General features: G+C 39.9%; 1 protein-coding gene across 1 annotated transcript in view; it reads right to left on the reverse strand.

Annotated features, from left to right (window-relative positions):
- Positions 1–959: 959 nt before the first annotated feature.
- Positions 960–25,353, reverse strand: part of arhgef40 (Rho guanine nucleotide exchange factor (GEF) 40) — a 36,550-nt gene continuing 12,156 nt past the window's right edge. Inside the window, exons 3-27 of the mRNA XM_052600876.1 lie at positions 25,112–25,219; positions 20,986–21,271; positions 19,500–20,760; positions 19,106–19,323; positions 18,869–19,012; positions 18,683–18,797; positions 18,358–18,451; positions 18,169–18,255; positions 17,504–17,620; positions 16,948–17,046; positions 16,689–16,840; positions 16,398–16,536; positions 15,170–15,289; positions 14,878–15,069; positions 13,434–13,934; positions 10,027–10,409; positions 9,394–9,643; positions 9,057–9,146; positions 8,687–8,890; positions 7,602–7,781; positions 6,988–7,168; positions 5,369–5,479; positions 5,029–5,120; positions 4,414–4,472; positions 960–3,891 (exon numbers count right to left, since the gene is read on the reverse strand). Of these exons, the coding sequence (XP_052456836.1) occupies positions 4,446–4,472; positions 5,029–5,120; positions 5,369–5,479; positions 6,988–7,168; positions 7,602–7,781; positions 8,687–8,890; positions 9,057–9,146; positions 9,394–9,643; positions 10,027–10,409; positions 13,434–13,934; positions 14,878–15,069; positions 15,170–15,289; positions 16,398–16,536; positions 16,689–16,840; positions 16,948–17,046; positions 17,504–17,620; positions 18,169–18,255; positions 18,358–18,451; positions 18,683–18,797; positions 18,869–19,012; positions 19,106–19,323; positions 19,500–20,760; positions 20,986–21,271; positions 25,112–25,219 (5,151 nt within the window). The 3' untranslated portion in view covers positions 960–3,891; positions 4,414–4,445. The remainder of the gene's footprint in view (positions 3,892–4,413; positions 4,473–5,028; positions 5,121–5,368; positions 5,480–6,987; positions 7,169–7,601; positions 7,782–8,686; positions 8,891–9,056; positions 9,147–9,393; positions 9,644–10,026; positions 10,410–13,433; positions 13,935–14,877; positions 15,070–15,169; positions 15,290–16,397; positions 16,537–16,688; positions 16,841–16,947; positions 17,047–17,503; positions 17,621–18,168; positions 18,256–18,357; positions 18,452–18,682; positions 18,798–18,868; positions 19,013–19,105; positions 19,324–19,499; positions 20,761–20,985; positions 21,272–25,111; positions 25,220–25,353) is intronic.

The following is a 25,353-nucleotide window of genomic DNA, read 5'->3' on the forward strand; positions in this document are numbered from 1 at the left end:
GGCAAGAAGAAACAACTTTCTAAACCTAAAACTTCTGAATGATAGTGTAGAAATGCATTTTATTTCAATACAGGTCCAATAATGCACATTCTCTGACAATGTAGAAAAAGCAACGAGAGAGGCATGACGCAGGCAAGATTCGAACCTGCATCTGTGAACACAGCAGCTCTCAAAAGGTCATGATCATTTTACCACCGCTCCATGACAAATGACTCAATTATTTAATGTTAATTGGAATGAAGGCATGTTTCAGATAGTACATGTATTTCATAACTCGCTGCATGCGTGAGAGAGGCATGATCTTCAGCTTGTCAGCACATAAGTCAGTCTCTCTCTCTCTTTATGATGTGCGCTTCCCCTCGCTCGCCCCATCCCTCCTTAATATGCTGTAAAAAGCTAATCGCATGCAAATGTCTGTTGTCCCGGTAACACGGCCGAAAAATCCCTTTGATGTTTCACCCAACTCATTCTCTCCACGTTCTCTTTGTTCAGCCGAGTCTCGCTGCCTCGTTTACCCCCCCCCCCCCCTCTCTCTAATCCTCACTCTATCTCTCTCTCTCTCTCCACCCATTTAAACCCATTCTCTCGCTCTCTTCACATTTCTATCAAGACAAAAAACTTCTCTGCCCTCAGCCATACCTTTCTCACACTCGCTGCGTCTGCTGCCCCCCTCACTCGTCTGTCTCATTCTTTCGCTCTTGTTCTCCCCTCTCTGTGCCTCTCCGTCTGTCCCTCCTTCATTTCCCATCATCTACTGTCTTTGCCCCCCCTCTCTCTCTTTCTTTCTGTCCTGCACACTCTTTTCATCTCTTTTTTTCTCCTTCTGCTGGTCACTGAGTGGCTGCCATTTTCAGCGTGTCAGTAATGTTGTCAAGTGCGTATCCCATAATGCTCTCATATGCACTAAATGTCATCAGGCTCTAAAATGGCTGCGGGGAGAAAAGAAAAGGGGTAACGACTTGATTCTGTTCATTTAATATTCCCACAAAGACAATTAAACAGTTACAAAGTCAAAAAGGAGCATGCAATTCAAAAATGTAAACATGAATAGATGATGAGGCTTATAAAGACAGCTTGTTTCTCTGGCACACGCTCCTGTTTACAATCAAAACTATGAATCCCGCCAAGGTATTTCTGGTTTGGGAGCGAGATGGATCGCACACGCCCCGCTGCGGAGAGTATTTTTGGCCTGACTGTGGGTTTGGTGCTGTAGATACAGTGCATTCCTCCCACACTCGCTCAGGTTTGGGGTCCTACACTCTTCTCCAAGTTCTCTAAATCAGAAGTGGGATGTGCTATCTGAACTGCTTAATTATTGAAGAAACTATGCCGTTTTCTATTTTTTGCTACTGTTGCACATTTTTGTTGCTCAGAGGTTGCTGTTTTGTAACTCTTAGTTCTGTTTTATTTCAGAATATTTCTTTGACTGCACACTTTTGTGATGTGTCTGAGCGTTTCAGAGAACTCAACCTTAGAGTGTATATATACATATATATATATTACCCACTTAAGTAAAACTTAAAAACAAAAAACCTTTCTACCTAATTTAAGATCTGCACTTTGTTTGAAGCGTGCTCTTATTAAGTGCACTTATGTGGCCTTTCATTTCATGAATATATCTTTTTCTCAAGGTACCGATGATGGAAGTAAATGGTACTAATATGTAATCATCAAAATACACAACGTTTTGGGAAATAAACCTTATTTTAATCTGCTCGCTAACCTTTTGTTTAAATTTGATCTGATCTTGCATTTGTATTGAAGATAATGTAGCAGTAGATCACTTAAAATGACCGCTCAAATTTAGCACAAGTTTTAACAGAAGCATGAATGTAAGTACTTTTATAAAATCAAACATTTATAAGTGGTCATCAAAACTGGCAATCATAAGTGGTTATCATATATTACACCACAAATGCTGATGATCCTATACTTTTTAGAAAGATCTTATTTGGGATTTGTCTTCTCTACGAGTGTTTCAGCACACCAAGCTCAACGCACAGCTGGACAGAATAAAAACTCTTCAGCAAAAGGAAAACAAAACTTTGGCTGTAGTTTCATCAGTAGAAGAAAAGCTCCGAAGGGCAGAGTTTCCACCATCTAAAATATGCAACACAACAGAAGATTGAAGTCCAAACAGAGCTTATAAAGGATGATTTTCCAGAGTCAGTCCTCATAAACTGTAAAGTGGATTACAGTTGCTGGAGTCAGTTTTTACTCACTTGAACCTTTGAGTAGATTAGCGTTCCAGCATCTAATACTCTTTAAGACTGTGCAGAATCTGGCTAATGGAAAAGCTGAGGGGGCGGAGCTAAATAATTACATAACTCATAAAGCATAAAACACACCATCCATAGCAGCTCTCTCCAGAAACATAGGACTGGATTTGGATCGGATCGGCCGAGACAATAAAATACAGCTGCTGCTTCACTAAACTCAGAGAACGGAGAAGAAAACCTAAGGAAGATTCTTCAGTTCTCTGAGATGGAGACGGGCCGAAATACCAGATGTGTCCTCGGAGTTTGATATATAAAATCTGTTAAAGCATTTAACTCTTCCATCACTAGGTGTGTTAAATAAGCTGCACTGACAGAATCTCTGCTGCTGTAATATTTACAGAGATTGCATTTGGCACGATCTTGCAATAGTGTCTTTGGTTTGGATTTGATCCACAATTGCAAGACATTTACGATGAAGTCTGAAGCTGCAAGTGACTGCTGAAGCACGTCGTGAGCGAAAGTTCACCTCACGTAAATATTGACCTCAAAGTCAACATGAAATATCAAGTTTGTATCGCCAGGTTTCCCATACATCTTGCTTTATGCTCATATTGTCGCTCTAATCTTTATATTATTACTTACGGTTGGAAATGAAAGTGATTTCAGAGGTGAAGAAAGTTATTGCATTCTGATAAAAGATTATGAAGATAAACATTTGTTTTTCTTTGGTGTAATGTACAACAAGTATGCATGCAGAAGTAAAGTGTATTAAAGGAACAGATCACACAAAATGAAACATTTGCTGATAAAGTGCAGACTCTCAGGTCATCCCAAGATCAGGACGAGTTTGTTTCTTCATCAGATTTGGAGAAATGTAGCACTGCATCAGTGTTTCAGCAATCGATGCCCTGCAGTGAATGGGTGCCGTCAGAATGAGAGTCCAAACAGCTGATAAAAACATCACAATAATCCACAGCTCTCCAGAACATCAGTTAACATCTGAAAAGTGTTCTGGTCTGAATCAGGAGAGAAATCTGCACAGATCAAGCAGAGTTTAAACAGCTCTAAACAAAATATGTGTGTGGATTCTGATCTGAGAGACGACAGCAGATGCACTTTTTCACTGGAGGAAGAGTTATTGTGGATTAAAGACTCGTATTTTAGATAAAAAATCATCTTAATGCTGGATATGTTTCAGCTTTTGTCTTCTCCAGATGTTAATAGATGTTCTGGAGAGCTGTGGATTATTGTGATGTTTTTATCAGCTGTTTGGACTCTCATTCTGACGGCACCCATTCACTGCAGAGCATCCATTGCTGAGACACTGATGCAGTGCTGCATTTCTCCAAACCTGATGAAGAAACAAACTCTGTGAAAGAGCAGATTTTCAGGCGTTTTGATTTCATGTTGACTTTAATGTCATCTTTACTTCGTTTCTGATGAATGTGATGGGCCTGAGACGTTGAATCAGCTTTGATTCTCTACCTGAAAGTCAATTATCAAGAGCAACTGAAGTGATAAGAAGTGAGACGGCTGCTGACACACGATCTCCAGTCTTCTGTAACACTGTATTTACACGGCTGCGTGCGTCTCAGGGTCCAGTCTGTGTCCAGTTGTCCCAGTCCTAAATATGTGGAGGAGATTGTGATTAAAGAAGCAGCACCCGTTGTGTCTGAGGAAAGACAAAAGTGATGACTTTAGGATAGCACAGACAGTTTAAACCTGACATGAAACTACAGTCAGACAAAGAAATCAAAATTAAAGATTGCATGTGGTTTTTGTTGAGTATCATTTTTGCTACATCAGGCTTTTATGGCTCATACAGTATAAAATAATGAGAATAGGGGATATATATATATATATATATACATTTGAGTTTCACAGATTTGATAAATGAGGTAAAGCTGAGCTGATTCAGTCCAGTAAGTGTTCATCTGGAAATTAGAGGCATTTAGAGGCCTTAGAAATGTGTGCATTAAATAAGATACAGTAGACTTTATGGAGTTGAAGATGCATTTAGTTCTGTATTAATGTTTCGCTGCATGAAACTGTAATACTTTTCCGGCTGGCACATGCTGTAAACACACACTCCGATTCTAAACACATCTTTCTCCATTGTTGAACGTTTAAAAGCATCAATGCATTTTAAAACAAAATACAATACTAAACAAAACATTTACAATACAGCACTTACATTATTTGTAAGACTTGCACTGTTGAAATGATTCACACAGAGGTGGAGGGGGAGGAGCTCTGGAAAACAACAATCATCATCATCAATAAGTGTGTGTGTGTGTGTGTGTGTGTGTGTGTGTGTGTGAGAGAGAGAGAGAGAGAGAGAGAGAGAGAGAGAGAGTTTGTGTGAGAGAGAATGAGAGTAAATGTGTGTGTGCATGCGTGTGTGTGCATGTGTGTGTGTGTGTGTGTGCTCTTGTTTTTGTGACATATCAGGACACAACTCTGTATAATGTCATGGGTATGACACAGGTATTACAAGGAGAGGGTGACTTATGAGGACATAACCCATGTCCCCATTTTTCAAAACGCTTATAAATCATACAGAATGAGTTTTTTTGAGAAAGTAAAAATGCACAAAGTTTCCTGTGAGGGTTAGGTTTAGGTGTAGAGTTGGTGAAGGGCGATAGAATATACAGTTTCTACAGTATAAAAACCATTACGCCTATGGGATGAACACACTTTTCACAAAAACAAACGTGTGTGTGTGTGTGCGTGTGTGCGTGTGTGTGTGTGTGTGTGTGTGTGTGTGTGTGTGTGTGTGTGTGTGTGTGTGTGTGTGTGTGTGACTCACCTGAGTGTGGGGTGTTTGCTCTCTCACGGAGGCGGGTGAGTCGCTCTCTCTCGTGCTGCCCACAGAAGATGAATCTGAACAGCTGCTCTGAACTGAACACAGACAGTGAAAAAGAAGATGAAAACTACACAAATATCCTAGGATGGATCTTACCTGTGATCAACATGTGCAGCTCAAATTGCACAAGCACACATTTATTGAATTTTTTTACCATAATGCATCCCCCCTTGAACACTCATGTGATGAGGGCTAAAGTGACATCTGGTGGATACCACTGAGTATTACATGCAGTGAAGAAGAACAGGAGGTTATGTGTGTGTGTGTGTGTGTGTGTGTGTACCTCTGTCGTTCAGGCTGAAGCTGGAGTCCAGGTCTGAAAGTTGAGCTCCCGTCACATCCAGCAGCAGCTTACTGGAGACCCCCATACACAGAGACTCCTTCAGACACAGCTCTACACACACACACACACACACACACACACACAACATGTTTAAATCAGCTGGTGTTTTGGTGATTTTTTTAGTAAATTTATGAAGTCAGTTCTGCTACAAGCTCAAATAAACAAAATGCTGACAATCTTCATATTCAACAAAACATTACTAGACCAAGCAGACGTGTGTTTGTGAAAATATGTGCTTGCAAAGAGTCCTGGGAAATTTTAGATGACTTGTGATTGAGTCCACAGTATAGAAACCCCAGAAACATGACGGTTAATTAACAAAACACAGTAACATGGGCAGTAATGGGTGAATTTAAAAAGTCTCATTTGCATAAATAAAAGACAAAAGTGCAAAGGCAAATCAATGACTGACATGGATTCATTTCCTTTATGAATTAATTGTTAATCACAAATTGGTCTTTTCCAAAAACTGCCCCAAGACAAGATCCTGCAGAAGACAAACAGAAGATGTCTAATTAGCCTTTAGTGTTGTCTTAATTACACATAAATAACTGGGTCAGTAACGGCAAAGTATTTATATTTAAGAGCTCATTAATTAGGGAGGATGGGCACGCACTTAATTAAACACAACTTTGCAGTATTTAACTAATGGATTTTTGACAGTAAACTCTAAAGCTCAAGATGTTGTGAAAAAAACAAAACATCAAAAATGAAAATGTTTTCCCTATTCAGAAATCATCTGCATATATATATATATATATATATATATATATATATATTAAGATTATTATATATAATATTAATTTAATAAAAGACAGACAATTTCATGACTGTTTCTTAAACTTAAGTACACTTTTAAGTTAACTTTGTGAAAATGTCAAATTAAAAGTTTTACTTTACATTTTAAATCATGTTTTAATAATATTTTGTTGTGTTTTAAAGTTGACTAACATCCTAAAGCACATGTGAAGTACTTGATTGTCCTTTTAATTCAACTGTATTACTCCACATTACATTTAAAGTTAATGCATTCGTAACTTTATCCTTTCAAATGTGGTTTTACAAATATGCAAAGAAGCAACGATTGAAATTACATTGAAATATATTTTAGTTTATCACAAATGCTTGTCAGTACATTTAGCAGCACATTTTAAACATATTTGAACATTGAAAACATAAATACAAGATTACATATAAAGATGCACTTAAGTCCTTCTCATGTGGGTCAAAAAACGTTTACAATTTAATTAAGGACATTCATAATAAAAATTAAACTATAGTTGATTTTGTGGCAATTAACATGCGATGAAGTGGCAAAAAACATTGCATACAGTGTTCACTTCTTTTAAAGTAAAAGTTACATTTAAAGTAAAGTTAAGTCCTCTTTTAAAAAGTATGCTTAAGTGTAATTCTTTTCCACAAGCAGAACGTATTGAAAAAGTCAGTGATAAATATAGTAATATTTTATTCAATATTGCCTCTAAAGACAAGAATCAACAGAGAAAGAGTCACAGAGGTGACCGGTGTGGAAAGGTGTGAGGTCAGAGGTCAGTCCTGACCTGTGTTGTGGATGGCGTGAGTCCAGAGCAGCTGTGCGATGTCGTGGGTCCAGGTTCCTCTCTCCTGTACGCTGGAGGCCTGAAGAGTGAGACAGTCTCTGGTGCGGGACGCCTGTCTCACCCACACCTCGAACCTCAGGCCGTCCTCGCCCACGCTCTGAGTGAGACCCATCTCCCCCGTCTGACCAGACACAGGCGGCACACAGTAAGGGTCATGTGCACTGTCAGTGTGAACCCTGACTACATTCAACACAATACTGTTTCCCACATATTCATGTGCATAACCATGCACACATATCCACATAATCAAACTGAGATGACATTAAGTCTCAAAAATAATATACTCAAGTGTGAACTGAGTGTAATGTTTTTGCAGTTAATGGCAATTCAATGAAAATGTATTTTAGGTTTACCGTTTCTTTAATTTGAAGTAGACTGCTAGTGAATCTTCAGTAGAATTAATCTCACAGGTCAGACAGTGCAACAAACGAATCACCTTTAACAATTTCATCTCAGTTTTTTTAATAAATAGCAGGCTGTATTCAGTAGTGTGCAGTACGTTAGTCTTCCCCTCCGAACACAGCCAGTGTGTGTGTGTGTGTGTGTGTGTGTACCTTAACGCTGTGTTTGAAGCTGTACACACTGCATCCTGGGCTGGGTGTTTTGTGTTTGGTGAAGATGAGATAGTTCTGATAGAGGAAGACGTTTCTGATTCCCGTTTTCTTCCGTCGGCCTCCACCGCAAACACACAGCTCGCCCTGACGCACCAGATCTCCACGCTCCGCCACGGGGATCTGACACACACACACACACACACACAGACAGACAGAGAAGAGTATCGTATCAACATCTACATACAGTTAATTACTAGTTATGATATAATAATATCAAGAACAACTGTAGGTTGAAAGCACACTTTATGAGACATTAACAGATGTGTATGTGTAGCACATTATTAAAACAGTGATTTCACACACAGTTATTTGTGCGTGTGCATTTATGCATTTGGCAAGCACTTTTATCCAAGGCACATTTTTGCCGGTATATGTGTTAGAAATGAAAAATCTGCAATCAAGGTGCTTTTGGCACCATTTAGAGCTACAGGAGCAGCATGATACTATTAGATTAATATCTTGAATTAGCTTTTTATAGAATTTAGCATAGTTTTTTTATATATATATACCGATATATATATATATATATCTATATATATATATAGATATATATATATATATATATATATATATATATATATATATATATATATATATATATATATAGATATATACATATATATATATATATCTATATATATATATATATATATATATATATATAGATATATATATATATATATATAGATAGATATATATATATCATTTTAAATAGTTTTAGCTAGCAATTAAAAAATACTTAACAGGAACCCTACATTTTGAAGAATGCTTCAATTGGTTTAGTCCATGCAGTGAAAGTTATATAACTACAGACAAACAGTTTGGAAAAATGTTACTTGATTCTATGATAGTTAAAAGTATTATGTCGTTGAGATATGTTGCGCTTAACCCTTTAATTTGCAAAAAGCTCAAGCTGTCCTTTTCTTTTTGACCACCAGGTGGCAGCAGTGCAGTGGTCATGTGACCTCAGTGAGACACACAGTAGACTGTGCTTCTGTGAGGGAACGTGGTGTTTGGGTTCATACCGGACACCCTGTGATGAGATCACTGGCTCGCAGATCCTCTCCGTGCCGCTGGGCGTGTTTTAGGAAGGAGAGGGCGGAGTCAGAGGTGGGATTGAGCCCGCCCAGTTCCTCCAGTGTCTGGCAGTACTGCTCCAGTCTCTGAACCGGAGTGGAGAGACACTGAGGAAACGGAGGAGCGGGAACAAGAGAGGAAGACAGCTTCGACTGGAGAGAGAGAGAGAGAGAGAGAGAGAGAGAGAGAGAGAGAGAGAGATCATTAAATAAAATTTATTGTTGTGAAACGTGTCATATGGACACAGCTGCAGCTCTCTTGCATGTCCGCTGATGAAATGTGAATCAGTTAAATGAAAGTGAATGATTGGTTTCTCACCCTGAAGAAGTCAGCAGCCTGACTGATGAGCAGAGCGTCCGGCTCCGGTCTCATCCGGATGTAGTGGGAATACAGAAGAAACTGATCCTTCTGTGGAGCAAAGAGAGCTAATCAATATGGACATTTACCAGTATTTCATAATTCATACTATATTTGTTTATCTTGACAGTATCGTGGTGTTTTTCAACTTCAGAAAATTTCTTATTATGTGGAGGTCACATTAAAAACGGCCTTGCTTCTTACCACTCTTTATTTCTTTTTAACATGCTTTTATTTACAATGAAACTTTAATTTTAAGGTAAAAATAAAAAGTGTTAAAATGTGAGCCGTTACACACATATTTGCTGAAGCAGTCGGTCTGCTGCAGTGTCTGGGAGAGAGCGCCCTCCATGGCCGGGAGGAGCGACTGCGAGTGGAACGCAGAGAGGCTCTTCCAGTTACAGAAGAGTGACTCTGTCTTTCCTCTCAGTGCAGACGGGACGTCTGAAGACTCCAGGAGGGGCAGATAGTTCTCCTCCACACCTTTCAGAACAGCCACATACTGCCTCTCTGTGCTGACCAGCCGACACCACTGTAAGTACAGCTTGCTGTGATCGAGAGAGAGAGAGAAGGAATTGTTGACCCCTTAATAAAAACTGTTCTTGCAATTCTTTATTTGTCATTGAGCTGTTGTGTTAAAAATCTAGGTACTCTGTTTGCGGTTTTTCAAAGTGTTGATTTTTGGTAAACTTCATGGAAACCAATGGCAGGTCCATTTGAATCCTAACACGATTGCTGCCACCAAAATTTGCACAGCCTTTGTCTATGTGCTTGTGTATGTGTCTCTAACTTTTTATATACATTCATGACCCTGAATGAGAAACTGTCACAAAATGCAATAGGAGGGCAGAGTGACTCAGGAAGCAATAACAAAATCACACAAAATTAATGCATTAAATTGGCTGTTCTAGAGTTGCAATGCTATACACACCTCTGTGCGGTCGCTCCTGCTCTCTCCAGCCCCGTCTCTCTTTCGATACGGTTGAGCAGCACATGTTGGCGCGTGAAACCTGTATGATCCGCCACTTCCTTACTGCTAACCTCTACTCCTCTGATCAGCACTCCTCCTCCTCCTCCTCCTGCTCCTCCTCCAGGGGGATCCTTCCATCCTGGAACCGCCGCTGCCAGCCCTGCCGTAAGGATGGGATCCGTCAGCCCCCGGCGGCCCAGCCAGGACAGCGGAGAGGACTGGCCCGATGTGGACTCGGCGGGTTTAGACACGGCGGCTGAACGGCGCGGGGCAAGCAGAGCCTGGAGGTCGAAACTGGGATGACGCCTGCGAGGAGGTTTGGGAGGAAGGGGCGCATCCGTGGCCTACAGCAGGACAGAGACAACCGGTGACTTAGGCCCAACTTTGGTTTTTATATGCATACGAAGGCGCGTGTACATTGCGTGTTACGCAGGTTTCATCACCAGAATAGTATGCACGTACTATACATGCACCACACGATTTTTGTAACTTGTTTTTTACAATATGTGCCGGTCGCACATGCACATGGAATTTGTTTTGCACTAATCAGTTGTTCCACAAGGTGGCAACACTGGCCCGGACCGGTGTTGCTATGCGGTTTCTAGCTGTTCTTGGTGGTTGTTAAGGAACAGGTAGTTGCTAGGGTGTTTGCATGCATTTGCGAGGATGTTTCTAGATGGTGGCTAGGGAGCTTCTCATGGTGCTGCTGAGCAGTTTCTAGTGTGTTATTGATGGTTCCTAAGGAATTGCTAGGTACACTGTAAAACCCGACAAGTTAACTTAACTCAAACCGTTTGAGTAAACAGATTGCCTTGATTTAAACCATGTAAGTTTTAAAACTTTGCATTCAAGTAATTAAGTGATTAACTAAGTGCTGATTGAGAATTAGTGATGAACAGCTGCTGTTAACAAACAGAATCACTGAAGAAAAGAGAAACACAAGAACTACTACAACTGACTTCAGACACAGACTTAGATGAAATCAACTGAAATAAAATACATGAAATCTCTCAAGATCTGATAAAACAACCCCACAAACAGCATCAGCAGCTCCACTTATTAATAACCAGACTGACTTTATTTCTGTCAGACGTCTACAGAAGATCTTATTGAGAATGAACTAAGATGTTTAGATGTTGATTTATTGTTTCATTTGAAGTAAACATGTTAGAGATCAGTGTTTGCTTTAGTTGGGCTCTTGACCCTTGACTTCTGTCTTAGTCTTTTCTCTGGCTGTTATAACCATGTGTTTCTAAAACACATTTGTTGTAACTCAAAAGCCCAGAAGAAATGCCATCAGGTGTTAACCTGTATCTAGATGTAGGTTGTTATACTTTATATTGGTATAACAGCCAATTATATATATTATTATGCAACTGCTAGGAGTCTAATCTCTGATGAAATATGGGTTGTGTAATAAAATTGACTATAGTAAAAGTGATTCTTAGAGCCAGTGGTTCTGTAATAATCAGTTAATACAAAGACTTTCCAAACAGTGTGGTCTTCTATGGTGTCAACTAGTCACACACAGACATCAATAATCAGAATATGAACCTCAACAATGGTGACCATAAAAGAAAAAAAAAAAAAAAAATGCTGCAGAGCATGCTGGGAGCCATGGATGAGTTTTGTACTACAATAGTACCCAGCATGCATTGCAGCATGTTTTTTTGTCACCATTGTTGAGGTTCATATTCTGATTATTGATGTCTGTGTGTGACGAGCTACTGGCATAGAAGACAAATGTATGTGTACAAAATGTTTATGAAATCATTTTTATATTAACTGATAATCACAGAATCACTGGCTCTTAGTGTCATTTTTATTAGGTCCACTTCTACTAATTACACATTTGTTTAATCAGAGATTAGACTTTGTATAGATCAATGTTTGTGAATAATAATGAAAAATTATCATCACAGCTATGAAGTACAACAATCTACATGTAGGTACAGGTGAACACCTGATGGCATTTCTTCTGGGCTTTTGAGTTACAACAAATGTGTTTTAGAAACACACAGTTATAACAGCCAAAGAAAAGACTAAGACAGAAATCAAGGGTCAAGAGCCCAACTAAAGCAAACACTGATCTCTAACATGGTTACTTCAAATGAAACAATAAATCAACATCTAAACCTTAGTTCATTCTCAATAAGATCTTCTGTAGACGTCTGACAGAAATAAAGTCAGTCTGGTTATTAATAAGTGCAGCTGCTGATGCTGTTTGTGGGGTTGTTTTATCAGATCTTGAGAGATTTCATGTATTTTATTTCAGTTGATTTCATCTAAGTCTGTGTCTGAAGTCAGTTGTAGTAGTTCTTGTGTTTCTCTTTTCTTCAGTGATTCTGTTTGTTAACAGCAGCTGTTCATCACTAATTCACAATCAGCACTTAGTTAATCGCTTAATCACTTAATTGCAATATATATCTTCTTTCAGTGAACTCAACTGAATTAAGTTCAGAGTACTCATTACTGTTAGTTTTTTGAACTTAAACGGTTTAAGGCAATCAGTTTCCTCAAACGGTTTGAGTTAACATAACTTGTCAGGTTTGAGTGAGGCTGTGTCTGAAGTCAGCTGTTGTTCCTTTCTCTCTTTTCTTCAGTAATTATGTTTGTTAACAGCAGGTGTTCATCACTAAAGCTCAATTAATCACTTAATCACTTAATTGCAATGTATATCTTCTTTCAGTGAACTCAACTGAATTAAGTTCAGAGTACTCGTAACTGTTAGTTTTTTCAACTTAAATGGTTTAAGGCAATCGGTTTCCTCAAACAGTTTGAGTTAACATAACTTAAGGATATCTGTTTACTCAAACCGTTTGAGTTAAGTTTACTTGTCAGGTATTACAGTGTAGTTGTTAGGGTGTTGCAAAACCGTTGCTAGAGTACAGTGAGAGGCTCTGAGTGTTGCCGATAGCAGCTGCTAGGGTATTCCAGATGATTGCTAGGGTGGTCTGAGTATTGGTTTACAGTTATTAGGATGTTTCTCTGCAGTTATCAGGAGGCTCTGGGTTGTTGCTAGGTCGGTTGTTAGGATGTTCTGGGTGGTTCCCAGGGTGTTGCTATGCAGATGCTAAGGTTTTCCAAAGCAGTTTTTAGCGTTTCTTTGATGTTGCTATAAAGTTGTTAGGGTGTTTTGGGTGGTTTCTAAGGAGTTGATATATGGTTGCTAAGTTTTGCTACGTGGTTGGTGGTTGCTAGGGAGTTGCTAGTTAGCTGTGAACGTGTTAGTATGCATTTACTAGACTGCTTGTAGAGTTTTGTGTTTTTTTTCTTAGCTCACCTTCAGATAACAGGAGTAGCAAAAGTTATTTTTATTTGCTGAACTCATGAATGCGACTCCCTCACTCTAAAACATGAACACCTACATTTTTCTTGGCCGGGTGCAGCAGATTTTGCAGAAACTTTCCCCCTCCTGGATTCACCCCCTCTTTCTTCTTTTCCTCTCCGATCTTGAGCGTTGAGCAGTTTTGTGGCCGGAAGAGGGACGCCAGTGAACCCCAGGACTGCAGGCCCCCCTCTCCTCCTCCAGGGCACCAGTCCGGCTCGATCTCCCCCTCTAAATCCCCCAGACTGGACGTGCTGGGGGCAGGGGTCCTCCCTCGTCCCCCCGAATCCGGCTCCTGACCCTGGGCCATGGTCGGGCCTCTTTCCGCCTGCAGGATTCGGCTCTTGAACTGAGCCAGAGTTTTCTGATAGCGCTCCAGAGTCTGGGACCAGAGGTCCAGCAAAGCCCCTCCGCCCAGATCCAGCGCAAGAGCACGAGCATCCTGGAAACGTGATGGAGGGATGGGAGGGAGAGAGGAGAGAGGGGAGGACGAGGAAGAGGAAGGAGAGGAGGATGACACCACGTCACACCACTGAGACGCCTACAGAGAGAAAAATGGAGAGTTAGTAATAATCATTGGCGTAAGTGTGTGTATGTAGGGGTAGGTACTCTGAATGTAAATGTCATTGTAATAGTTCTTCCCGTTTCCTAATTACACATCATTTAATGATACTCTGCCATTCAAGCTGCATTTATCAGATTAAAAAATACAATAAAACATGATTATTGTGAAATGTTAATACAATTTAAAATAGCTGTTTTCTATGTGAATATATTGTCCAATGTAATGTATTCCTGTGATGCCCAGCTGATTTCCAGCATCATTCCTCCAGTCTCCAGTGTCACATGATCTTCAGAAATCATTCTAATATGATTATTTGCTGCTCAAGAAACATTTCTGATTATTATCAATGTTGAAAATGGTTGTACTGCTTCATACTTTTGATGAAACCTTTATTTGAAATTTTTATATTTTGTAACATTATGCATTCATTGTCAGTTTAAATAAATTCAATGCATACTTGAATAATAAAAAATATGAATTTCTTCCAAAAAAATATCTTACGGACCCAAAACTTTTGAGTGGTAGTGTAAGTCTGGCATCAGTGCTAAAACTGCTTTAACGGTTTAAAGCTTGAGTTTAATGGAAAACTCTATTGTTCAGACAAACTAATGTTCAAAACAGAGAGTTCAGACTCTAAATTCTGACTGGATAAACCACATTCAAAGCATTTGAATACTGAAATCTATATCAATGTGGTCACTTTAAACAACTAAACTCTGTCCTATGTTCTTGCTCATGTTTACTTAAGACACATCCCGCTCTGTTTTTGCATCACTCCATAGTTGCCCTCACATAATGTAAAGTGGTCCTGTCTATTACAGTAGATATAAAATTATATCTACTATATATAAAGAGTAAATAAATATCCTGTCACATGATAAATACAACCATACAGTGTGGATATGTGTTTGTGCTTTACTTCAGTGAGTGTAGACAGCAGTCGCTGTGTGTTGTCCAGCTGTGTCCAGCAGTCTGACAGACAGTGAGACATGTCTCGCACTTTTTCTCTTATTGGAGGGAGTTTGTCCAGCACAGCTCTGAGACCGGGCCAGTCCAGCTCAGACCAGCTCTCCACCTCTCCCAGCAACACCAGAGTCTCACTGTGAAGCTCCTATCACACACATACATGATCAAACAACAGATGTGTGGGGATGTGCGCCTAAGATCATTTACAAGAGTCGGTCTCAGCAGTAGTGGTGAAGCAGACTCACCATCGCTGACTCTCTGAAGCTCCTGAACTTGTGCTGTTTGAGTGACAGTCTGCTGAGAGACAGAGGAGGATGTTTATAGTCCTCCAGCTGCTGCTGTTCCTGCTCTATGGCTCTCTCACACTGGAGCAAACACACACACAGAGAGAGAAAGAAACAAGAAGTCAATGTAATATGTGATGAAACACATCACGACTATAATCCAACTCATAACTGTTCATTATTTCCCTCAGGAAAAGAAAAGTTCACCCAAAAAATTAATTTCTCTCATTATTTACTCATGTCATTCCACACCAGTATTACTTTCCTTTTTTACATTAAACACAAAACGGAAAAACAATGTCATGGTCGAAGTGCTGTTATGATTTACTAAAGCTAATCTATATACTACTGTGCAAAAGTCATCAGCCGTTTCACCAACAAAAAAAAAAAAAAAATGTTTTAAGATAGTTTTTTTTTTTTTTTAATCTTTTGGTTTATTGTGTTCCGTAGGAAATATCAGCTTGCATTTCCAAACATTCCTTTAACCATTAATTATAATAAATTAGACACATTTATAGCAAATTAGACATTGCTACTCATCACATAAACTCAGGAGGAGATCCAAGGCAGATGTTTGTGAAAAACAACTTTAATTTCTGACTTAATATATAATGAAATAATATTTTATGGTGCTTTTTTATGTTTGTGTGAATTACTCCTTGCAATTGCCTTCCAAATACAATTTAATCCATCAATGCATGTCATTTTCATAATGAACACATCCAAAACAAACTGTGGACTGGATTCCTGAAATATTGCTGTTATATACATATAAACTTTCTAAATGGTCAGCATGGTTCTCCTAGAGGCTTAAAAAACAAAACAGCCATTCATAGCGACATGATGCATCAAAACTGGAATGCACCTATTATAATCAACAAAGCTGCAAGTTCACACAGTTTCACGTGATCAGTTGAGTCTGCGGTTTAGCATGAGTTCATTGTCTGTACACAGTTCTGGATTCTCTCGAATAGTCCCATTATAATCAGCAAAGTTTACACTGCAAAATAACTCAACTCCAGTCATGGAGGGCCACAGGCCTGCAGAGTTCAGTTTCTAATCTGAACGAATCAAACACACCTGAGGCTAATCAAAGTTTTCAGGATTACCTGAAAATTGCAGAAAATTGCTAATACCTGATTAATATTCCATTGACAGATCTCACTGCTCTATTTATCCTCACACATACCTTGTCCAATTTATCCACAAGGGCAGCCAATCTCCCGAGTGCTTCCAGGTCACGACCCCTCTGATTGGACACACGCACCAGTCGGTGAAGCGCATCATCAACACTGTCATACAGATTAGAGGCCACTGCCAAAGCAGCCCTGAATGCAAAAGTAATGCAGTCCTACAGTCAGACGAGCAGAATTACATTCACAATATTTTAGATTTTAAGTAAACACATTAAATGTCAATTAAAGATTAAGTGAAGCTAAGTGAAATTTGAAACTAATTTAACAGTATTATGTATTCATACTTGCAGTCTGGTGATTTCTGTGCCAGCCCTGAGGTCCCATTGGCCAGACCTGCCAGCCAAGTCCCGCCCCTCTGCTGCAGCTCTGTCAGCCGTTGGTCAGTGAGGATGCTTGTCATTAACTGTCTGTGTTTGTCGACGCTGAGGGGAACATTCTATAGGTGCATAGAATTAGACAGTCTGATGACGAATCAATCAAACATGTAGTTAAACAGACTTGAAGTAGACAGCAAATCATATTTTACATCAAACACTGCTTCACCTTAATGCAGTCAGGTAGTGGTTCTGTGTCCATAGACTGCAGTGCGTCTCCCAGCAGGGTGAGGGCGCTCTCACAGCGCTCAGTCAGCTGCTCCAAACTCTGTGAAGAGCATCAGGAAGAGCATGTTAATCTGCTGCAGATGTCGGGTCAGGCTTGTGGTAATTCTTAAAATGGTTATATTTAAGTTTATTGGTGTTTTTTATGGGTTTAGCTTAAATGTATTTTTAAATGTAAAAGCTGTCTTGTTGTGGGGAATATTCTATGTATATTTAACCAAAGTGCTAAGTTTTCACAGACACTAAAAGATGTCCATTCAGAGATTTTTCTTTTTGTGTCAATGAACATATTAAGCAAAAAAAGCACTTTTGAGAAGAACTAATTACTGGATTTGCCAGATAGTGGTGTTAATTATACATTAAGAGTTTTTTTTTTTTTTTTTTAAACTGTTAGTAGCAAGTAAACTAGATATCCACAAACTGGGTAGTCAGAATAAGCTGTAATGCCAACCATGCTAAAAGTCTGGCTATGTTTGACAGCATGCCAAGTATTTTCTTACCAGTCTGAAAGTGAGCCAGTCATCATGTGAGTGGTTAAAGTCTCCAGCCATTTCTTTGGGCAACTGCTGCTTGTCCACAAACTGCTGAAGGATGCCTGTACCTCGTACTGTATGCACCTGACAATCAGAACAATCTTTAATAAATTTAATTGTCTACTCAAATGCTTCAGCACCAGACTGAACGTCAATATTTCCCTCTGGAACTGAAAGAACTCCTTGGGGAACTGGAGGAGCTGACAGAAAGCAAACATGCTGCAAACTCCTGTGTTGAAACTCTAAAAAAGAAGTCTTCCATCTGAGTTGTTTACATTATACTTTTCATGTTTTATATGTAGCCTTCCATGACATAGAAGAGACCATTTTGGCCAATACAACTAATTGCTAGATCTAAATGCTCTGATATTAGAGATACAATCCAGATCTAGGAAAGTTAAGCAGAGTTACAACAGCAATGTAAGAAGGCTGGGCTGTTAAAAATTCCACATCGTGGATGGCATGGCTAAATTCCTTTCCTCATTTTCAGCTTTGTACAGATTTCAGGTACCAGTAGCTGCTCCTTTGTCTGTCAAAAATGGTTGAACACAAAAATGATTGAAAAGCCCATTTCCTACTTTGTCCTAGCCCAAATTGACTGATAAATATTAGCTCAGTGAATAAACATGCACCTCTATTCCATCCAGACACGGATGGGTAGATTCATCTTGTTCCTCAGTTAGGATAAGAACTGAGTCAAGCTCTGTTGCTGCCTGTCCCTGTTAGACACAAGCAGACACATACAGACACACAGACAAAACAGGTTTAGAACCAATGCAAAACACCCACTGTACCACAAACCCCATCCGTGCACTGATTACCTTGAAGAGCTTCAGTGCAGAGAGACAGAGTTCAGACGTAGCAGACTTTCTGCTGTCCACTATGACAGTGAGACCCTTCTCTCTGGCCATAGGTCTGATATTTCAAAATAAGAACAACAAAGAATGCACATTAGCCAAGCACAGTAAAAGGTCATGAGATAGTGCCCTCCAGTCTAAAATTCAATGAAGCAAGAAAATGAAAATACTCAGCCAGCTCTAACTTTAGCTCACTCAGTATGAATGTTTTCTCCTAAAAAAAAAAACAGTGCATTCGAGGTTAAGTGACACGCAAGAAGGTCTCTGTTACATGGGTTGAATAACAGACCTGGTGATGCTGTAATAGCAGGACAGCACTTTGATAATTTCATCTGTGTTCCATCCATCCTCTGGGAGGTGACTTTCTGTGATAACTAATGCTCTTCCCAGTCGATCCATTGTACCTACATGAGAAATGACTTAATGTTAAAGGAAAAATAGATATTTTTTAACCATAAAAAGTAAGAACATCTACCTGTTAATTTGAGCTTTCCTGACTGCAAAAGATTGAAATCTAGGTCTCTAAGATGAGGAGGGGGAGATTTGGACTCTAAGTGAGCAGCAGGTAATCGCATCTCATTTTGGGAATGGTCAGAAAAGGATGTGCAAGACTGGCTTTCTGTAATAACAAATTGAGTATGGAGTGAACCATGACTTCAACACTTAATGAAAACCCACTTAAGAGCATGAATTGTGACGATCACAACATTACCTCCATCTTTGGCTTTTGACTTTGCATCTGTTTCTGTGTCAGTCACTGATACACAGCCTTTGCAATCTTTGGATGATTTGGGAGCCTCCTCTGATCGTCTAGAATGGCTGGTCGGTTCGGTGGCTTTGTTCACATTCTTTGAGTCACCCTTGCCTTTATGTTGGACACGGCCATTGGATTTGGCCTTCCCTTTGCCTCCTTTGGCTTTTCTTTTCCTCCTGTAGAAAGGCAAAATTTTCTCTTTAAGAAAAAAAGCAGCTTTTATTTGTTTATAGTGGGTATGATATCCCCTATATGGGCAGTACTGAACAAAGCAATATGACACAGACAATTAAAACAATTCGAACAATTACCATCAAATATGCAGTGAAAATGCACATTTACTTGTCCATACCTGGGTGCTCTAAATCCACCTGTTTTTACTTCTTTTCCTGTAGGACAAACAATGTTCTCCGACTTTCTAGGACACTTTTCTTGTGCGGCACCTACAGTACCTGATGGCGGCGGAATTTTATCAGTTTTCTCATTACTATTATTGTCTGAGTGTTTGGTTCTGCTTTGTGATGAATCAGATACATTTTTCAGGGAAGAATCTTGGAGAGACATTGTCTGTGTCATAGATTCTCCAGCCAATGTCTTTTTTATGTCTTCTGTTTCTCCATAAACAGCCAAAGAGACAGCTCCATTATCTGAAGCATTGGAGGGATTTGCTAATGTTGCAACCTCATGTCTACTGTCTAAAGTGTTGGCCAATATTTTATCATCACAGTCACAGTGCGATATTTGATTGTGGTCCTGTTGTCCCTCTTCCAGATTCTCTGCTTTGTTCTTAGCCACGTCATTATCATCTGTAGAACACTGCATGCTGGAACACTTATTTCTCTGACACTCCTCCCAGGGCAGTGTACCCCCAGGCCCATCTCTCTCTTTTCCTACCCCTGGCCTCCTCTCTTTGGCCAGACTGTCCATACAATGAGATCTACATCCAAGACCTAATGGGTCTCTAGCACCTTCTTCAGAGTCCTGGAACAGAGGGGAATACGACCTTCTTTGGCGACCCAAATCAATGACACGTGGCAAGGGGCGTGAGGTAGCCAAGTCACTACAGGAAACTACTCCATTCTTACCATTGTTGTTGCTATTCCTTCGTACCAGACTTCCAGCCCTAGTACCAGGTTCAGTCTTCACATACCCTCTCCCCTTCCCCTTTCTTAGTCGTATTGCTTTACCCCTCCTACACAGGGGCAATGTTTTGGTCTTACATATTCCATGCATCTCCAGATAGCGCTGCTTGGGATCAGCACCACCATCTGGGCCTCCTCTGGGCTCTAGCAGCTCAACATAATCTCCAGCACCATCAGCTACAAGATGATCATCACTGCTTTTGCGCAGGCATTCTAATGCAGTCTCAATCTCCGCCTCATTTCCATCTGGAGGCAAGTCATCCTCTTCATCCCAGGACCAGGAATCATGCTCTCCCGAAGAGTTGCCCCAACCAAGCCCCAATCCCCCCGATGACAAATCGGTTTGGTCAAGATTGTCTTGGAGAGGATTAGATGGATTGTGAAGGAGTTTGGGATAGACCACCTCTTCCCATGGAATACGGACTACTCCGTCACATGTAGTCACCAGACAAGTGTCCAAACACCCTCCACCTACATGGAAAGAAAGTTTGAGAATAACTGAGAAAGAGGAAGAGGGTCCGCTCTGTGTACTACTCTAAGAAGGCAAACAAAAATGTAGACATTGGTTTAAATATCATGACACACTAAAATCTTCATAAATATGCTGCACTTTATTTAAACCAATGGATAGTATTTCCTTGCTTTCCACCAACTGCCCTAACTATTGGTCTCCTTGTTCCTCCTTTTTTGTCTTACCTTCTCTCTTGCAGCCACGCTCCTTGTTGATGCAGTGTAGCCACTCTGAAGTAAAAACCAGCGGATGTTGTGACTCTGGCACTAAGACCTCCTGTACGTTCCTTCCACCAGGTGCAAGGCACTTAAGAGCAAGGCGAGGACAACGTGTCGAGAAGGGGACCACCTGTAGGTAGAAGTCAGTGCTACGCAGGTGTCTCCAGTCCAACGTAGAGAGTTGTACTACTACCTTCTCTCCCAAACAGAGTGGCCAACCAGAGTGCAAGAAAAGACAACCCAAATACTGGGACTGAGAGAAATAGAGAGAAATAATTGTTACAAAGATAGTCTCTCTAATGTCATAGCATACATTTGCACTAAAGCCACAAACCCAAATTTATTCCAGTTTGTTAGTAAACATAAAAACAGTGGAATATACTCAAGGCCCAATAAGAATTATATTTTATTCCCCATTCCCCTTGCCCTTCCTATACTCCTCCGCCTACCCCTCACCTTATCCCTTGAAACAGAGTGTCAAGGGGTAGGGGTGAAAATTTTCCCCTAAGAATTGTGACACCACTACTATGTCGTCACACATCATCATATGTCGTCTAGCTCCAACAATACACACATATACTGGCAAAACAGAGAGGTAGGGGGAAGGGAAGGGCTAAGGGGTCAAATTGGGATTGGGCTCAAGTGTCTTTACAAAATTATATGTTCTTTAGTAGCAATTTACTGTGTCCTAGCAAGGGTTGACCAGTATACTGGTAGTCATGATAAACTGGTAGGAATTTGAAAACCAGTAGAGATTTTCGATTACTGTCTTATGGTTACACTCACATGACATCTCAATGTTGCTTTGTCATGAAAGTTTATCTTTTTCATGCAGTTTAAACCTTGCTTCTTTAAATTTTTCAAATGGTTTTAAACCCTTCAAGCAAAATAAAATAAAGTTCTCAATTTGATTCAAGCACGCTGTTCTGACAGACACAAACCTAAAGCACATGCACAGAAAGCCACCTTTCACACTGTGTGATCACTGAATGGAGTTGTTTACTGTGCCTTAACAACAAAAAAAAATGTTTTTTTCATTGTATATTTGAGTCATACAGTGTGGACAAACCATGTTTATTTCATTTGCATCTTTGTTCTAATGTATTTATTTGTTCTGTTGCTCATTTTATTACTGACTGCTTACTTGTCTTCAATAAGATTAATATTTTACTTAAAGGGGGGGTGAAATGCTATTTCATGCATACTGAGTTTTTTACACTGTTAAAGAGTTGGATTCCCATGCTAAACATGGACAAAGTTTCAAAATTTAAGTTGTACGTTTGAAGGAGTATTTTTGTTCTCCTTCCAGTTTGTCACAAGTTTCGGAAAGATTTTTTCGAGCATGGCTCTGTGTGACGTTAGATGGAGCGGAATTTCCTTATATGGGTCCTAAGGCACTTCTGCCGGAAGAGCGCGTCCTCCCATATAGCGATGCTGAGCAGCACAGACATTTCACTGATCAAAGCGAGAGCGTCGCGAAAAGTCACAAAAGGAGTGTGTTTTTGGTTGCCAGGGCAAGACAACCCTGCACAGATTACCAAAAAAAAAAACAGCATTAAGGGACCAGTGGATGGAGTTTATTTTTACAGAGCATCAACGGAGTTGTGCAAGTGTTTTTGTTTGTTCCCTGCATTTCGAAGATGCTTGTTCACAAAGCCCAGTTTTACGACGGATTTGCGTATGGTTTATTTCTTAAGGATGATGCAATCCCAAGGAAAAAGGGTCACGATCGTGTGTTGGAACCGCAGGCGGTGAGTAAAACTGCTTCAAATATCTCTGCCTCCTTGTTAGTGCGTCCGCCTCCCATGCCAGAGACCCGGGTTCGAGCCCCGCTCGGAACGAGTCGTTGCTGCTGCTGCTCTCGTTCAGTTTCAGCCTCTGGATCTGATTCTGGATCATAAATAAATGGCTGAATCTGACTGTAAGCCATGGTTTGTTTTGGATGATGGGTTTTCCCTCACGGTAATGTCACAGCTTCCACATCCTCTCAACGCAAAAGCCTATTCGCGCTCGTGATTCTTTAGCTCCGCCCACACGTCACGCCTCCAGCCGGTCGTGTTTTTCCGGGAAAAATCGGTACAGACTATCTTTCTCTTATGAATATAATAAAACTAAAGACTTTTTGGAGTTATGAAGGATGCAGTACTACTCTATATGTACTCAAGATTAACAGGATATTGAGTGAAAACGAGCATTTCACCCCCCCCTTTAAATTAGTTAGGCTCTTACTTTTTTGTGAACTGTGAAACTCAAGTGTCATCTAAAATTATGGAAATTTAACAACCTTATTCCCAACAAAATGATGAAACAATCAAAACCAATCAGTACAGATTTGAGGTTTAATAATGGAGTAGAATTTTACACCAAAGAAATGTCATTATAAGCAAGGCTACCTGGTGTATCTAGACCTTAACTGCTGAGATTATACTAATAGCTGCACATTCAGGATCCTCTTGGCTAGTGTAACACCACTCATCAGCTTTGTTTGCATCGCTAAATATTGAATTGTTACAAATTACACATGTATCTTTCACATAATCATATATTCTCATCTCCTGCATTCGAAAGTGTTTACTTACCTTACAACCCGAATATGTTAACGTAGTTCAAATGCTTTCCTAATTATCCCATGACATGAATCCCCTCTCATCCATGCCCACTCACAGGACCATGATCAAATTATGTTCAGGAATCCAAGCTACTCATCATCCACCCTTTTTTCTAAAACCCCAGCCTCCATTTTATGGTATGTAATTTACTGTCATTTTAAAATATATAAAATTGTCTTCAGTGCATGTAAAGATTGATCATGTAGTCCTATTCCTTCTCCCCCCAGTGAACAGCCCCTAATTTTCTCATTCTGATATTTCTTTTCTACCCTCTTTCTCAATGTGCCCCAGTGTTCGGTCTGTTTATTCCTCCCCCATTTCTCAAGCGACCACTCCTCCAGCCTTTCTCAGGCCCTCGACTCTCGTTCTCACACACACATATGGTAAGAATTACTGCCATGACTCAGACCGAGGCTCTTGTCCCTGGCAGCTTCTCATAACGACAATGAAAACAGAGCCGGCTGAGAATGTGAGCGTAATGTATTTATGTAAGTGTGAGAGAGTTTCATAGTGAACATTTTCCGTGCTTGTGTGTGATATACATGTGCAAGGGAAAAGTACTAAGTAAATACAGTAAGTAGAAGTAAGAGTGGTACTGCACCAGTCAGTAGGTTTTTTACAATTTTAAATATGATTAACAAGTGGTTTCTAAATTATTTTTGGGTGGTTTTGTGGGAAACTGTCTCTTGATATGTCTCATGTGCCTCCTTCAATTTACATGGCAGTTTTAAAACATTTGTATCACCCACCAGAAAAAAATGACTTAAAATGATTCTGGACCGGGATTTATTCAAACCTTTAAGGTTAAGGTTACTTTTATTGTAACCTTAAAGGGTTAGTTCACCCAAAAATTAAAATTATGTCATTAATAACTCACCCTTGTGTTGTTCCAAACCCCTAAGACCTCCGTTAATCTTCTGAACACAGTTTAAGATATTTTAGATTTAGTCCGAGAGCTCTCAGTCCCTCCATTGAAACTAGAATTTGTTGAAGCATCGAAAATACAAACAAAGTGTGTTCACGACGCTGCTGATGTGTTTTATGGTGCATCCAATAACAAAGATAACACATCAGGCAGCGTCACTGCAGTGTTGTGAACGCGCTCACAACAGACCCGGAAGAGAAGACAATGCTGAATAAAGGCGTCATTTTTGTTTGTATTTTCGATGCTTCAACAAATTCTTACTGACCCTCTGATGTCACATGGACTACTTTGATGATGTTTTTCTTACCTTTCTGGACATGGACAGTAGACCGTACACACAGCTTCAATGGAGGGACTGAGAGCTCTCGGACTAAATCAAAAATATCTTAAACTGTGTTCTGAAGATGAACGGAGGTCTTCCAGGTTTGGAACGACATGAGGGTGAGTCATTAATGACATAATTTAATTTATTGGGTGAACTTGCCCTTTAATCTTATTTAACCTAAGTATGGTTAACGGTGATTGCTTTTGGAGCCACCACTAGTAATTGAACACTTACACATGCATGCTGCTGTAGTCTGTGCAGAAGGTGTTTGGCTGGAATGAAGAAATCCAGCAGATATCTCAAGCTGTCGTGCTGATAGGTGGACTCGAGTACAGAGAACACCTACATGACACAAAAACACAGTCAAGACAATTAAGTCAATAAGCTATTTAGTCCATGCATTTTTTATAATTAAGCAATGAGAAATTAAATTTAGAGTTTAGTGTTAATGCTTTATAATTAAAAAAGTAATTAAA

Source organism: Carassius gibelio, chromosome A7, assembly GCF_023724105.1.
Source record: "Carassius gibelio isolate Cgi1373 ecotype wild population from Czech Republic chromosome A7, carGib1.2-hapl.c, whole genome shotgun sequence".
Taxonomy (NCBI): domain Eukaryota; kingdom Metazoa; phylum Chordata; class Actinopteri; order Cypriniformes; family Cyprinidae; genus Carassius; species Carassius gibelio.